The 16,985-nt window shown below is 36.1% G+C and overlaps 1 protein-coding gene across 1 annotated transcript in view; it reads right to left on the reverse strand.

The window, feature by feature from the left end:
- TRHDE (thyrotropin releasing hormone degrading enzyme) overlaps nt 1–16,985 on the reverse strand; it is a 390,978-nt gene that overhangs the window by 46,390 nt on the left and 327,603 nt on the right. Inside the window, exons 13-15 of the mRNA XM_036300799.1 lie at nt 5,049–5,196; nt 2,797–2,894; nt 2,217–2,324 (exon numbers count right to left, since the gene is read on the reverse strand). Of these exons, the coding sequence (XP_036156692.1) occupies nt 2,217–2,324; nt 2,797–2,894; nt 5,049–5,196 (354 nt within the window). The remainder of the gene's footprint in view (nt 1–2,216; nt 2,325–2,796; nt 2,895–5,048; nt 5,197–16,985) is intronic.

Here is a 16,985-nt window from a genome sequence, read left to right on the forward strand (position 1 = left end):
AGATACCTGCTTTCAGCAGGCCGTGACCTCAGAGCTGGAGTGAGTAGGAGCTGGCTCTCAGTTCCAGTGACAGCAACAAAGTTTCAATTATAGAAGCTAAACAAACCCCAGATACCTGCTTTCAGCAGGCTGTGGCCTCAGAGCTGGAGTGAGTAGGAGCCAGCTCTCAGCCCCAGTGACGGCAACAAAGTTTCAATTATAGAAGGTAAATAAATCCCAGAATTAAAAAAAAAAAAAGAAAAAAGGAGAGGCTGGGAGCTTCAGTTGCTGGCCAGCCTGAAAATGGCCCTCAGCCCCTCATCCAGGCTGGCCGGGTACCCCAATGGGGACCCCCACCCTGAAGAGGGTGTGACCAGCTGAAAACAGCCATAAGCACCTCACCCAGGCTGGCCAGACACCCAAGTGGGATACCCACCCGGATCCGGGATACCCTTCAGGGCAAACCAGCCAGCCGCCACCCATGCACCAGGCCTCTATCCTATATAGTAAAAGGGTAATATGCAAACTGACCCTAACAGCAGAAAGACTGGGAATGACTGGTCACTATGACACACACTGACCACCAGGGGGCAGACGCTCCATGCAGGAGCTGCCCTCTGGTGGTCAGTGCGCTCCCACATGGGGGAGCTCTGCTGAGCCACAGACTAGGCTGATGGCTGCCAGTACAGCGGTGGTGGTGGGAGCCTCTCTTGCAAAAAAAAAATAAACAAACAAAAAATAATCAAACAAAAAACAGGGGAAGAGAAACCACAATTTTTAAATAATGCATTTCACCTTTTTTTTCATATGCACACATGATTATGTATCTTAATAAAATTTTGTATGATTTCACTTTGAATAAATACTTATGTTTTCATAGTTTACGTCAAATGTGGTAGAATTAAAGGAGGTGGTAAAAATAGGAATAAAGTTGTTATAATATTTTAAGTCTGAATAATAGTTTTCAGAAGACTTAGCAAAAAAGATAATCATTAGTAAAGTTGAACGATGAAGATGCTTTAGTTCTAGGGAAGACTAATGACAGATTTAATCACTGTCTTCAAGTATTTGATGGATCGATTGGGAGATAATAATGATAAAATATTTTCCTTCTTGGCTCAGTATAAGACCAGAAATGATTAACTTAAAGGGCAAACAGGAAAATGCTAGAGAAGGTGAGATATTATGACAAATTACTAAGTAATTCAGTAAAAGGTTTCCCTCAGAGTTTTAAAGCAGGATAACTACCTTTTGACCTGGAGTCAGATATGACAAATAAATCTAAATGAGTCTCAACAAGGCCAATATCAATTTGTTTCATAAGTACATTATATTCTCTGTGGTTCTCTATGTTCAACTAGAGCAAATCCATTGCCCATGGGGTCACCCCAGCCACTCAGATCAGGGGCCAGTTTATTGTGGCATGTAGAATAGAATCATCTGAACAAATTATCCCCTAGTTCCTCAGCCTTCTGATCAGACTCACCCTAATGCAGTGGCCAAAGGCTGGAGAGGACTGATTATAAATTACGCAAAATGCAAAAAGCAATAAAAAATATGATCTTTGGAAATATAAAGCCACCTAAGAATGTTTAAAAAACTGCAATAAGAAGATCACTGACCTCTATTTTTTATGTTGAATATTCTTTGCATTAACATTAATGAGTGACATTTAGTGTAATATTCTTATTGAAAGTAATTATATTAAATAATTTTAACCTCCAAAATGTATTAAAATACTGACTGTGAAATTCCAAGATAAGATATAAGTTTAAGGTCTTTGCCAAGGGTCACTGAAAGAGTAAAGATCTTTTTTATAACCTTTTTGTGTTTAGTTTTTAATATTAACACTATGCCCTCTTATGTCATATGCTTGCAGTTGTTTAATGAATAAATACCACAACCTTTATAAACAACCTTAAAGTTTGGCCTACATTTAATCATTTTGTTCTCATGAGATAGCTACGCCATCAAAATTCAAAATAAATTGACACCTATAGATGATGAATAAGGGTCTGATTTTCTAGAGTTATTTCAAAACTCAATCAAACCTTGCAAAGATAAATGCATTGTGGGTTTCATGATGTTGCCTAGTAAGCTGTGGACCTGAACACAAGTTTTGCAGTGTCTTTTTTTCTTGTCCTGATTTTCTCCAGGAGATAAAGCGGAATGCATCCACTGAGAATCTGAAAGCATTATTAGGTCATATGGAAATTTCAGGACTTGGTTGCATTTACCTATTCCTGTTGCTGGAAATCCAATCTGAAATAAGTGTCGATGCCTGTTGGTGACAGTGCTTGTTGCCAAAGCTGCAGGCCAGCATTATAACTTCCCGACGGAGTTCTCTTATGTATCATCAAAGGAAAAAAAATGAAAGCAGTGTTAATATCTAGGGAGAAAGGGTAAGTCGTTACATTACACTACAGTAAATAAGTGAATAATTAGCAGAAAAATAGTTTTCAGATATGGAAATCCTGATTTCCTGAGTGAGACAGGAAAGAGTAGAAGTTAATCATATTAAAAATCTGCTCTGGAAACAGTTCTACTCTGAGGGGCATGGATTCAGAACTCAACCTCACCAAAAAAAAAAAAAAAAAGCAGATCTTAAATTAAAACATAGCAAGAAAAGGCCTATGATCTCAGTACCAGGAGGTGGTAACTATATTCCCCACCAGCAGTCTTCCCAGGAAAGGGAAATAAAAAATGCAAAATGAGAGCAAGATCTTTTCAAGCTGCTAAAGTGACAATGGTACTAGTAGTATGTTATTGTACACTTCAGTCAGGGGAAAAGAAGCAAGTAATAAAATAAAACAGTACTCATGTTGGTAGGACGCTTGAACAAGAGATCCATTAAAACTGTTTTTTGGCCATCCAAGCTTGATGTATGTTGTTGCAACTTGCTTTAAAATATATTCCTAAACAGGGATAGGGGAAATAAAGGTAATGTCAGTTTCAAACCTCTCCATAATGACAACTAAAATATATACTGAAATTAAAATATTTTCTAAATACTTTGAAATATATGTAAAATTTAGGCATGGTAATAATCTATTATAATTTTATTCAACTTAGTATTTCAAATATGGATAATAAGAATAAAATGCAATTGCTATGATAGAAGTCCACTATTTACTTCTTATTGAATGATTTGCACTATTATTTTTATGTCAATTTTTATAGTAAAACAAAGAAATAGAAATAATGATAGTCATGCATACTTATATACAAATGTATGTGGATATAGTTTATTAAAAAGAGTACCTAATATTTATGCATTTTACATTAATAGAGCATATTTAATGTAAGCTTATATGTAGACCCAGCCAATAGCCTACCATTGTTGAATCTGACATGCACAGAACAATCTTTAGTAAAATGACATGGTATTTCAAAGTCAATAACTCATTCAGCTCATAATATATTTAAATATTAATAGCAATGTAAGGTATGCTCTCCTAACTTTAATGTAGTCCTGAATTTCATCAAAGGAATGAAAGCACTAAAATTACAGTAAAAGCAGTTCTTAACTTTTACTGAAATTGAGGTGTCTGATGTGGTATACAAAAGTACAAATATATAGTAAAATGTATTTTACTTTTACAAAAGTTTAATATTGTAGTGTTTCTGTGTTGAGAAAAGGGAAGTTTAATAAGTCTTTCTCCAGCACAGAAAAATTATGCCATAACTGTAGTGACACATTTCTTTGTATGACTGTTTTAAGGGTTTGGACAAAACTAACAGTCAAGCCAAAATTATTCCCATCCTATATAATAAAAGGCTAATACGCAAATTGACCAACTGGTGGAATGACCAGTTGCTATGACATGCACTGACCACCAAGGGGCAGATGCTCAACACAGGAGCTGCCCCCTGGTGGTCAGTGTGCTCCCACAGGGGGAGCGCTGCTCAGCCAGAAGCAGGGCTCACGGCTAGTGAGTGCAGGGTGGTTTCGGGAGCCTCTCCCACTTCTGTGGCAATGCTAAGGACCTAAGCCGTCAGTCAAACATCTCCTGAGGGCTCCTGGACTGAGAGAGGGTGCAGGCCTGGCTGAGTTCCCCCCACCCCCCCACCAGCCAAGTGCACGAATTCTGTGCATCAGGCCTCTAGTTTAAAAATAATTTAAAACAGGTGTTTTTATGTAGGTTTAGGATAAGATAAAAAGAAACAATTCTGATAGACATCAGATAATTTAGATGGTTCTAATAAATAGATTTTTATAGTTATGGTCATCGTAATTCCAAATGTGTAGGTTAATTAACAGAAATAGAATAAGAAATAGAATAATTTTGTAAAACATAAGGAAGACTCTTAAAATAACTAAATGCAAATAATAGTGCTCAAAGGTGATAAAAAGCACAGAGGTATATTCTCATCTGCAAAAGTCTCACTGGTGATAAGACATTTAGGAATCAAAAGCTCATTAGCACTACTTAGTCTTATTCAAAATGATTATTACATTAGATTAGATGGTATCAGCAGTGCAATTTTGGTTTACCAGGCTTGCAACTTAGGAAATCTGGTCAGGTAACATTTTGAAATGTTTGTCATGTCTTCATGTCTATTTGGATTATCTGTTGTTTGCTTTCTTGTGTCCCCTTGGACCCAATTATGAATGGGTTTTGCCTCAATGTTGATCTTATCCTTGTTAATTAAGGAAGTGAATTGAATTCACTATGCCCTCTCGGATAAAAATAATGACTGAGAGCCTCTACTGAAACTGTCTATAGTCTGTTAAGATCTTTGCAATCCTTCTACCCAGGTTAAGTCCTTTGTGAACATAGAACCCTTTAACTCTTGGAAAGTAAGTTTGAACTTTAAGAATTTGCCATGTATATTTGTTCTTAAATTCTGAGGCATTTAAGCTTCATTGATACTTTTAGGCCAGAAAAAAAAGTAGCTTGTATTAAACTTCTTCAAGTAATTGTCATCATTGTTGCACAGAAAATCAGGGTAAAAATGATGACGTGAATTAGAAGGAATCAAAATAACTCAGGGTCAGCTGGCTAAAGTAGATAATGAGAAAATACTTTATCATCTGAAAATAGAAAGAAGAAAATATATCTTCTTACATTGAAGACATTGTATTTCTCCATGCGGTCCAGTAATTTATCTAGAGGATAAAGAGCGCGGCTGGCCGCGTGCCAAGGAAGAAAATCCTTCTCCTCAGACAGGTATCGGATAACCTCCAGGGGAATACTCTGAGGCAAATAGCCAGCTCTGCATAGCCAGAAAACATCAATGTTAATTATATGCAAAAAAGGTACATGATGATGCAAAAATGAAGATTTTACTTATGCAAATAAAAGGCAGAACGCAAGATTCACCATGGCATAAAGAAGACATACTCACTGTTTTAAAACAAAATTACTCACTTTTTACATAAATATAGTTCTACTTAGGATACCAATGCCCCTAAATATGTACAGAGTGGGACAGTTAAAGATTTATGTGAACATATAAACACCAACATGCATGGTTTTAGAAAGGAAGAATTGTGAAATTTGAATAAAATCAACTCTAGGTATATTTCTTTAGAGAAACTCTTCGGAGGTCACAAGTCATTGAAAATAATTGATTGGGGAAATAAAATTTCCATTCCTCTGGCGTTCTCTTTACGATTCATGTAGCTGTGTGTAATATTTAATATAGATTGCGTTCAAAATGATCATCAAAATTAAAGTAGCAGCTTGGGGTTCTGACTATATCTGTGTTACTTTACCATATAAGCATTTTTCAAACCTGCCAGTCATTTTTTAAAAAATGCTTTCCACAGCACCTATGAAAAGCAGTTAGATTTTAATAGGCTCCAAATTACAAAACTATTAAGAAAATAGACTCATCATTTATTATTTTTCTTTCAAAATAAATGTCATGTCATCTTGTGAACTAATGTTAGATACCTTGGAAAATATGAAACTGAAGCTTTTTTAAATTATCTGAACACTTGTTGCCTGCTTTTAAAGAGAGTTTATCCAAAAAAGGAGCCAAAAGCAGCATATATCTCTACTCCCTAGTAGAGTACATATAAAATCCTTGCAAATCAAAGCAATATAAGTGACAATCCACAGTGCATTAAAAGATGGCCTTATCCTTGATGTCCCTGATGCATGAATATAGTGACACTGTATATTTTGCTGGTTTTTTTTTACATTAATAATCAACTGAATGCAGACTTTTAGCACAGGCAACAGGTAAAGATGAAAGTAACCAATACCTTTACCTACCTTTCACACTATTGTCTTTTGTAGCATCACAAGATTAGATGGACCTTTTTATGTGCATTTGGTAGAAGGTGGCCAGGGAAGGAGCAAAGCCTTTGCTTATCTCCACTTAAGATAAATTTGCCAGATTATGTAATCCTTACTCAATATGAAAAGCAAAAATTACTCCCCAGATGAATATTAACATGGAGCACTATTTAGAATGTTTCTAATAAAAACCCGTTCTCAAGATTGTGCTTCAGTTTTCTTTGAATTAAAAAAAAAAAGTGTGTCCCTCATGATTTGGGTTCGCTCATGGTATACTAGTAATATCAACCCCGGTTAATGTCTGATGTCAATAAGAATGGTGAGAATAACTCCAAAATTCCACATCATTTCAAAATTTTCTCGAGTTTGTATGATTTGGAGTATATCTAGACTGGTGCCACTTTTCTTACACAGTTTCCATTTTATACATCTTCAATGAAATTAGGCTATGGCAACAGTGAAATAAGAAACTATCTTTTTTGCTAGTGTAGCATCTCAATAATACAGTTAAATTTTACTTTTAAGGGGTTCTCATCCACTGAAAAAGCAATACAATTGTTTAATAAAAAAATAATTATTTGGTTATTTTCCTTAAAAGAAACATAGGTTTTAATATTTCAGATTTTGTAGTTTGTTTCCCCTTAACTTTTCATTCTAAATATTAAATAGCATAGCAATCAGAAATTTGCCTCCTCTCAAATTTTATAATCCACATGCCATGGATAATATAATTTTAGAAATGAAGATTTACCTAGAAGTCATTATTCTTTTTTTAAAATAAGTCAGAAAATTACTTTATTAAGAAAGAAAATTTAGTTAAGTAACTAATTATTACGCATCTTCAAATAAATTTTAAAAAATCTGGAATGTTGCCTGGGTCTATTTTTCTCAGGATTTAAACATACTAGGTGACATCAGTTACAATTTGTTGTGTTTGACTTCATTTCTATAAATGGATGGACATTATTCAATGATGTATGATTTGTGAGCAATATGTCTACAAATAGAAACCATGAAAACAAATGTTACCGAAGGAGACTCTCCTTGAGAAAGAGCCTGAAACAACTAACACTTCCTGCACAATTAAGCAAATAAATTCATCTCTTCAAGCTTCACATTCCTCATCTGCGAAATAAGAGGGTTGAACTGAGAGGCATTTTGTTTTAGCTCCAAAAACCTTTTATTCAAATCTACTTATCTAAAATTTAACCTGCTGAGAAATAATTACATTAACATGGGCATAATTTATTTGTTTAAAATATTGAAAAAATATTTTGTAATTTTTATATTTTTCATTCTTTAATTGTTTAATATGTACAAGTCTAAGAGGGCATGGATCTAGTTTGTATAAGACACTGACATGGTATAAAAGTAAAGAAAGCTTGATAGGAATTCCAAATAATGGCAAGGCATTAGATAGAGATTGGGAGCAAGTTCTGTTTTGATTTCTTATGGCAAAAACTGCTAACTGCTCACCAAAATCCATGCTCTCCTTTGCTTCCTAGGATAGAGCATAATCCCCATTCCCTAGGTTGTTAAATGTGGTCATGTGACCTTAGCCCAGGGGTCCTCAAACTTTTTGAACAGGGGGCCAGTTCACTGTCCCTCAGACCGTTGGAGGGCCAGACTATAGTTTTAAAAAAAAACTATGAACAAATTCCTGTGCACACTGCACATATCTTATTTTGCAGTAAAAAAACAAAACGGCAACAAATACAATATTTGTATTTGCATGTGGCCCACGAGCTGTAGTTTGAGGACCCCTGCCTTAGCCAATAGAATATGAAGGTTCTTCGCTGCCAGGATTAGTTCATAGGCATCTCTCATTCACTCCTCCATGTTCTTTTTCCATGAAATGAATCCTCCAGGTGGGCTTGAAAGTCTTACATTGAATATGCCACACACCCACCTAGGATAACTGCAGGCCCAAGTATCAGTTCTCACACCAAATTCCATTAGGTGACCAGGAAATACATTTCTATTGTGTTTGATCTTAATACAAGTCTGGGTCTATTTTTCACAGCAGTTAACCTTCTCTAATTCAGTCTTCAGAGAGAATAAGAAACAAATTACACTCAAATTGCCCTCATTTTGTGCTGTTACAAACATCTATAGGTAATTACCTACTACAATTATTCAATATATTTGCATTTAGCTTACTAGATCAAAATATGTAGCTACACTCAATTGGACAAGAGGATGACTAGGTTCATTACAAAATTAAGACTTTGATAATCTTGGTGAATAAGTTATTATATATGCATTTGTGTAATTGGCTAGTAATGATATCTGGGATTACTACTACTGATAATGCAATCAATACAGGGGAAGTGTGTGGAATCCAGTGAATGGAACACTACATTAGCTCAAAGTAATCAGCTCAATCGGAAATACACTTAGGGTCCTCACACTGAAATGTAGTTTCCCTAAATTTGCATCATCACAGGGAAATGGCACTAAAAAAAGGGAAGAAAAATAGCAAATTTAAAGAATATACCATGTATAACCAAATGTGTTTTATTAATATTTTAGGAAAAAGTTATAGATAATATCTATATTTTTTCCTGTTGGCATAAGAACTGATTTAGGAATCAAAGAAAAGACAATGGATAAGAGAGTTATGAGGATATTTAAATAAAAGATTGTCTATATGCAGTTATAGAGTTCCTCTTTCCATCCCTCCAAACACACACACATACCCTCCCTTCCTCCTTCTCCAATTTATAGGAGCTTGCAATGAAATATATCTCTAGGCATACAAGAGATTACTTTTTATAAGAAGGAAATTAAAACCAGACTATATTAACTGATGTTTCAGTGCACTGATATTAACTGATTTGTTTTCAGCTAAGATAAAAACTACTTTTTAAAACCTTCTGGATTCCTGTTAATGTTAACTCTTGAATCTACTGAGATGTATAGCTTGTTAAACAGCAACCTGTTTGGCTGTTTTCTTTAAAAGTAATTGGTTTCTGAGTGCTTGAAACTTGGGAAAAAATTAAAAGCATAATCTGCAGACTCTTCCAAACATCATACTCTAGCCTTCATTCATTGAATACTCATTTAAAACCAATAAACAGCCTACTACATATTTCCCAATATCTGCAGAAGACACCATAACTGTTGCTTAGGGCAGAGATTTTTCAAGCAATTGCTGAAATGCTTAATTAAAAAGTGTACTACTGTATTATTATTTTTTTGTTATTCATTGTTAAAAGACTTTTGTGTAATCTTTGTGGAAAGATACCTTGGTGGAGATTGGAAACTCCACTAGCCCTTTGAGTACCAGAGAATAAAAAGGGAAATACATAGGGGACATATCTTTGTCAACCAACTGTCCGTTTGCCAATTCCTAGAGAAAACAAAGATGTGATTCAAGCATTTGTGAACTGATGTCTGCAGGGATGAAGAGGAAGTTACTTATTTGTAGCCCCATAAAACTGGAATCATGAAAAGTTGCACATATACAGTTCTCACAGCCCTCCTCCTCCTTCTCTTTCTCTTCCAGGACGCCTTCTCCCAATACTGACATGGGTGTCTATTTTCTGGGCTCACATAACATGTTAAAAACATCTGTACTCATAATAATGTTCATTATAATAATTATAATTTACCACAATATAATCTTTCTCACTCCCTGGACTTTAAGGAAATAAAGCATGCTTTACCCATCTTTTCATTCACATAGCCTAATACAGAATCTAGTAATCAATAAATAGTTCTTGAACTAAATTAAATTATGGCAATAATGTAATAGTCCTTGAAAACAGGAGCACTTTACAAGTATACTGAAATGTAAACATAACCACTATTTTCTAAGGTTAAAAGACACCAGCAGAATGTAACAATTCTGTGAAAGTGATATTTGTAGTATTTTTGCAAATCTTGTTTATTAATGATACACATGATAAAAGATGAGCAGGCCATTGCTATCTAGCTGATAGTTTTGAATAAGCTAGGCTATACCAAAACAAAATAACTTTCTGGCCAATGAGGAAACAGAGGCATTATATAAACATTTCTGTTCTTTTGCCTAATTAACAAAGTACTTTCCTACTCTCCCAGAAGCACCAGTGTTATTTTATACCATGCATTTAAATAAATTGATGGAGGACTGGAGGACTTGAAAATCTCTTTTCCCTCGTCAGTAAATTGACAGGGGTGAATTACATAATCTCTAAGGTCCCCTTTTCAGTAAACATTTAATAATTAATAATACAACATTCAGAAATAACTTTTGTTCTTGTATAGTCCCACTATCGCCACCATAACCACCTTTCCTCTCCACTTGCTTCTTTATTTCCAAGCACAATTTCTCAGGAAATCAGCCCCCATTGAAACAGAGAGTCCTTGGGCAAGCAATAATGTTAAGAAGCAGAATCAATCTTTGGCCACTACTTGGAAGAGTTAATAGATATTAGCTGTTTGCCCAAAAAGAAAAAGTCATTAGCTTTATAGCCAAAGTGAACTAATTGTTTTTTTAGAAAACTATCAACTTCATTATTATCAACTATTTTATATGAGGATTTACCATATACAATATGCTATGGTGTTATAGAAAGACCAGAGGCCTGGTGCATGGATTCACACACCGATGGAGTCCCTCGGCCTGGCATGCACCCTCTCACAATCTGGGACCCCTCGGGGGATGTTGGACTGCTAGCTTCGGCCCGATCCCCGCAGGCCAGGCTGATGGATTCGTGCACTGGGCCTCTAGTATGCATATAAGATCTTTGGTTAATTTCTTCCTGCCCTCCCTCTCCCCCTTCCCTCTGAGATTCTTCAGTCTGTTCCATGTTTCCATGCCTGTGCACTGAGCATCTGCCCCCTGATGGTCAGTGCGTGTCATAGTTACCGGTCGAATGGTCAAAGCTGTTTAGTTGCTTAGGCTTTTATATATATAGATGTTGTTTGTTACAGTTTAGTAACTTCAAGGTCAGTATTATTGTGTGCATTTTTTTTTTTTTTAGATAAAGAAGCTAAAGTTTAGAGAAGCTGAGCACTTTGCCAAGTTCATTTGACTAATAAATGACAGAACTGAAATTGAAAGCTATAACTGACAGAAAGCTCCCCCTGGTTCCACCACATACAGTTCCCCTCAAATACCACAATGAACTTGGGTTAAATGCTTTCTTTCTCCCTTCCCTTAACATCTGTTCACATGTCACTATCATAACATTCATCACATTAAACCTACTAATACACAAGTAAATACAAAATGTAACCCCAGGTGCTATGAAGAGAAAGTAAGCGGTATTAGGGAAGGGAGAACTTTAGGGGAATGGTTGAGAAAAAGGTGCTTAGGAAAGACCTTCATGCAGATACAGGTTGAGTTGAGTAAGATGACAGGCGGGAGGTGAATTCTGACTAACTGAGGAAACAGGGAGTTCAATGGTCCTGAGACAGGAACAAACTTGAGATGTTGAAAGAAAAATAAAAAGAAGCCTTTGCGGTTGGAGTGAAGTGAACGAGGGGAGAAGAGGTTGGTGGTGCTGGATCATGCAAGACCTTAAATAGCAAGGGCTTCAGATTATTTTTCTATGGGTGATAGAAGCCACTGCAAGTTTTTAAGCTGAAAAATGATGATGTGACCTATGCTCTTAAAGGGTGACTCTGGCTTCAGTAGAGAGAAACCTCAACTATGCAACATGGTCTTCCAAGATGAAAATAAATTTAAATATGATTTCCTAGGTGACCCTCTCTCACTATACGCACTAGGCTTATGAAGAAAATATATACCTAGTGAGTGAAACGGATGACATGAATAAAAGACATAATTATTTTTTAAGAGGCTATAAATAAGATTTGCTTAAAAAAAGTTTGTTATGCAAGTTTTCAAAAGTATTCCAGCCCTATGAACCAAGAGGCCACAGTTTGATTCCCAGTCAGGGCACATGCTGGGGTTGTAGGCTCGATCACAGCCAAGTGATTCTCTCTCATCATTGATGTTTCTATCTCTCTCTCCTCCCTTCTTCTCTGAAATAAAAATATATATTTAAAAATATATATACTTCAAAAGCTTATCCACGGATTATTTATTATTGCTCAATCACTAACAAATAGTGTCAGATTATATGGGGAGGTCACTGAGAAATAGCGTAAGCAATGAACATATTTTTATAGACTTTATATATAGGGAGCTGTATATTCCACTTAGCAGTGGTTCTCAGCCTTCCTAATGCCGCGACCCTTTAATACAGTTCCTCATGTTGTGGTGACCCCCAATTTCATTGTTACAAATTGAACATAATTAAAGCATAGTGATTAATCACAAAAACAATATGTAATTATATATGTGTTTTCCGATGGTCTTAGGCGACCCCTGTGAAAGGGTCATTCGACCCCCAAAGGGGTCGCGACCCACAGGTTGAGAATCGCTGACTTAAGGTAAATTAGCAGAGTTATCCCAGAATTGATATACAGACAATAGCATGAAAGGCCACCAGGAAAATTACCCACATAGCTTATGATTTCCATGGAAGATACAATGCTTAAAATTGTTGTGGAATTCTGCATACTGGGCCGTGACATTTTCCAGTGCTCTACAGAACTACAAGGGAGTAAAAGAATAAGAAATTCCAACAGTACTTTGTAGAGTTTGAGTTCACTGACATCAGGATATCAAATCATTAATCTAAAGATCTATAAATCAGTGTAGCTTCTAACATCCTATCTGGCTGCTTTTTAGAAAAATGTGTGAATAATAGAAAACTCAAAAAAAATCACTCAAATGAAACCACTTAAAAATAACTCGGTATATCTTCCTTTGTCTAATATTTATGCCAAAGTTTTGCATTTTATATAGATTTTGCTATACTATACATGAGGTTTTATATTTAATGTATAATAATGTTTCATGTTTTAGGAATTCCTCATAATTACCTTTGGATGAGTTATGACAACATCCCGTTGGGAAGAGAAATGCAGTTCACTACTGTTGAGCATTTTGCTTTGGGGTGTATATGCTTTTCACATGATAAGTGGCAAAGCGATGGGCATCTCTGTGCAAAGCGCTTTACATATTCTGAATGATTTTCTTTGGATGGAATGCCCAAATTAGAATATTATGTTAAAAGTCATAACATATGGTGGTTCTTGGCAAATCTGAGTTCACGTTTTCAGGCTTTGTCAATCAGCAAGGGGTCCCAGACACGGAAACAGGTAGTCACTGTGGTGGCTAACACTGGTTTAGCACTCTCTGCGAGCCTGTCCCTGTGCCAAGTTCTATACAGCAATTATGTTATTAAATCCTTATGACAATATTCTCAATATTCTCAAGTTAGCAAAATTACTATCCTCACTTCACAGATCAAACCTGAAGCTCACAAACTCTACTGACCTCTCCAGGGTCATACAGCAAATAAGGTTGGTGCTGGAAATCAAAGCCAGTCCTCCTGCACCAAGCCCGTGGTAATCTTATCACTTCCAAGAGCCTGGCAAGCAGTTCTGCATTCCCTCTGCCATCTTCCAGTAAAAGCAAAAACAATGCAGAGAAGTAAAGGGGATATCAAGGGGGAGTACTCTATAGAGGCTCTATGAGGGAAACAGTCTAATAGAACATATGGGAAGGGAGAGCTTGTTTTGGTCCATGACTGTGACTTTGAAATGGGGGCTTAGTGTACTCATTGTAGATGCAGCTTCTAGATTTGGGTCATTTGGGGCCACTTATGCCAAAACCACTTTCTCCAGCACTCCCCACCCCCTGGGTTCCTTCAATACCTGGTCTAATTTCCATAAGTCAAGGAACAGCCTCAGCCCAGACTCTCACCTGGAGATACTGATTCCAGTTAGCTGCCATATACCTATCCTGGAGAACATGCATTACGGCAACACATTACTTTTAGAAATACTGTTAACACAGGAAAGAACAGTAGATAGAGTACGATTATGTGATCTAAAAAAGAAAGTGAGAGGTAAGCATATTAAGTTATGATCTTTAATTTAACTAAGAGGAATTCCTTCAAACAGAAGATATTCTCTATCTCAAGGTCTTATAGTAGAGGGAAGAATGAAGGTTATCGAGAGTGGTTTGGGGGGTCCTATACTCAGCCTGAGAAGGAACGGATGAAGCACTCAAATAATGGCATAGGGAGCATGGGGGAAATTACCTCAATGAAAAATCTCAACAAGAAATCCCATAACCAAGTCAATCCCACCCCTCGTTTATCCACAATAGTATTGCGGCATATATGTGGCCATTATCATTTCCCATGTAATTTTGTAAATGTACACCTCATGTCTAAAGTTTAGGCTAATACAAAAGTTAGTGATAACAGGAAGATAGAGTCCAAAAAGTGGATGCAATTTTGAAAAACAAACAAACACATTTGAGAGTGTAATCTCGCCACGCAAAAGACAATGAAGACGCAGTGGGGAACATTTCAGAAGAGCTGCCAGAAGTGAGAAAGGGAATCCAACAAAACCAGAGTGACAGCATCCCGTTTATTCTGGGCTCTGCGGCCAACTAGAAGAAGCTCCAGCCAGTTAGAGTATTTTGAGTATCAATAAGAATAACTGCAATGAATTTAAACTTGTCCAATGTAATTAAATCCATAAGTCAAAATGGTACTTAAATAAAAACAGAATAAAACAAAATAATTGGCTGCTATGAAACACGCCGGAGAACTGGTTCATTCCTTTTGAAACTGAAAAATTCCAGGAAACAATCAAGTATTTATCCTGCCTTTCCTAAAAAACTGTATCACTGGGTCACCAGATAGCAAATGAGCACAAGTTTCTCTTTACACCGCTAGTCCTCTTACAAATGGAAAAGGAATCACCATTTTGCAACCTCTAATGAATGACTAGGCTTAGACATTGAACAGCAATAGCTGCAAATATAAACAGAGAGACAGCTATTTATGTTATGTGTTCCTATAGAGTAAACGTGCTAAAATTTTAAACTGTAACGGCTCAAGCCTCTAGCTATGATTACCAATTTGCAGGTGATAGAGAGAGCAGAGAAACAGAGAAAAGTGTGGAGTGGGGATGTAGCCAGCAAAATCCAGACTGTGGGGAATCATGTAGGACAAACAACCTCATTCTTCACCAAATCATTTGGAAAGAAAATTTTTTAAAGGTGAAGGGGAAAATCAATAGATTAGAAGAGATTGAAAAGACATATCAACCAGTCACAGAGCAATAATAACATTCGGATCCCCAATCACTGTTTTAAACATATGGCATTTAGGAGTAAGTGGAAATTGAATACTTCCTGGATATTTGATATGATTGAAGAAATGTTAATTCTAGGGCATCATGTTTAATACTGTCTTTAATTTTAGAGATAGACCGTGAAAATTATTTTTATGAAATGATCTGATTGGACGGGGACATGGATGAAACAAGACTGACCACGAGTTAATAATTATTGACGCCTAGCAATGGGTATAGGGGCTTCATTACACAGTTCTGCCAATTTTTTATGTATTTGAAATTTTCATAATAAATAATTTAAAAACCAAAGCAGGGACTGTTTATTTATCTGTGTATTCCCAGTGTGCCTCATAAAGCCTTCATACTGTATGTGCTTTAAAATATTTGCTGCATAACAACATTTCCTGTATCTGTTTCTTTCTTTATAAAATGGAGAAAATGGTATTTACCTGCCAGGGTCACTGTGAGCGTCAAGAGACAAGAAACAGAAGGTATTTGATACACTGTAAAGAGCCACACAAATGCGGAGTTTCTGAAGGCTGAAGAACCAGAAGTAGAATTCAGCAACCACATACTCCGCATTTGTATTCTGACCTTGATTTGTTCCTTACACTGAGCTACTAAACTCATGGATAGATCCCAGCACATTCATTTTTCCCTTAGGGACAAAGTACCAAATGGTAGTGTAATTGCCAAGGGAAAATTATTACTCTGTTCTGAATTATTTCCATCATAAATCCAAAGCCAGTCAAACAGGCTTTGTCACAAAAACGACAGGGTGGCTATACAGTGATGAGAATCCCACATACAAATGCCCCATAAATCGGCGAGTATCACAACCCTCCAAAGTCATTCCGAGTCATGTGCTTAAATCAGAAGAGAAAAGCCAGGCTGGCAGCATGTTGGTCAACACTGAAAACAATGAAAATGAGGTGATTTAGTCGGCCATCAGTTAGAGAAATATGCCATCATCTGTCTTATGTAGATTGTACAACACGTGATAAGCATTTTGTTTGGTTTTACACATTTTCTATTGTATCAAAGGGGGAGAAAAGTCTTTTTCCTATAGGAATGATAACCATCATCTACATTTTTCTTGAATTCCATCATAGTCACTATTAGCATGTCAAGAAAACATTTTCAAGCAACAACAATGAATGGATGATAAAAAAGGGAAAGAGAGGCACACCTCTATGTGAGTCATGCATTTTCTCCTTCTCTAATCTTAGTAAAATATTTATCTTTACTTATAGAGAAATGAAATATCTAATCTACTTCTTTATGATTTAATGTGGTATTTTCCTGCCTCTCAGAGTATTATATTCTATTCTAAATTAGAGTTAAAAGCCACTCAATGCCATTGCAGATAAAATGTGAAAGGTAAAAATACTTTTTATTACCAGTGAGATAGAAAAAGAACTTCAGCTATATAATCCATTGCATAGAACAAAAATTAGTAATTGAAGAAGGTAGCTGTGACCACTTGAAATCACATTTAGGGAAACAGGCTTATTAGTTAGGCTTTTCATACTTTGTTCTCCCTCATAAGGGTGCTGATGAAATAAAGGACAAAGCTAGACAAATTTGCTGAGCCACAAAGAA

This window comes from Myotis myotis, unplaced genomic scaffold, assembly GCF_014108235.1.
Source record: "Myotis myotis isolate mMyoMyo1 unplaced genomic scaffold, mMyoMyo1.p scaffold_m19_p_3, whole genome shotgun sequence".
NCBI lineage: Eukaryota > Metazoa > Chordata > Mammalia > Chiroptera > Vespertilionidae > Myotis > Myotis myotis.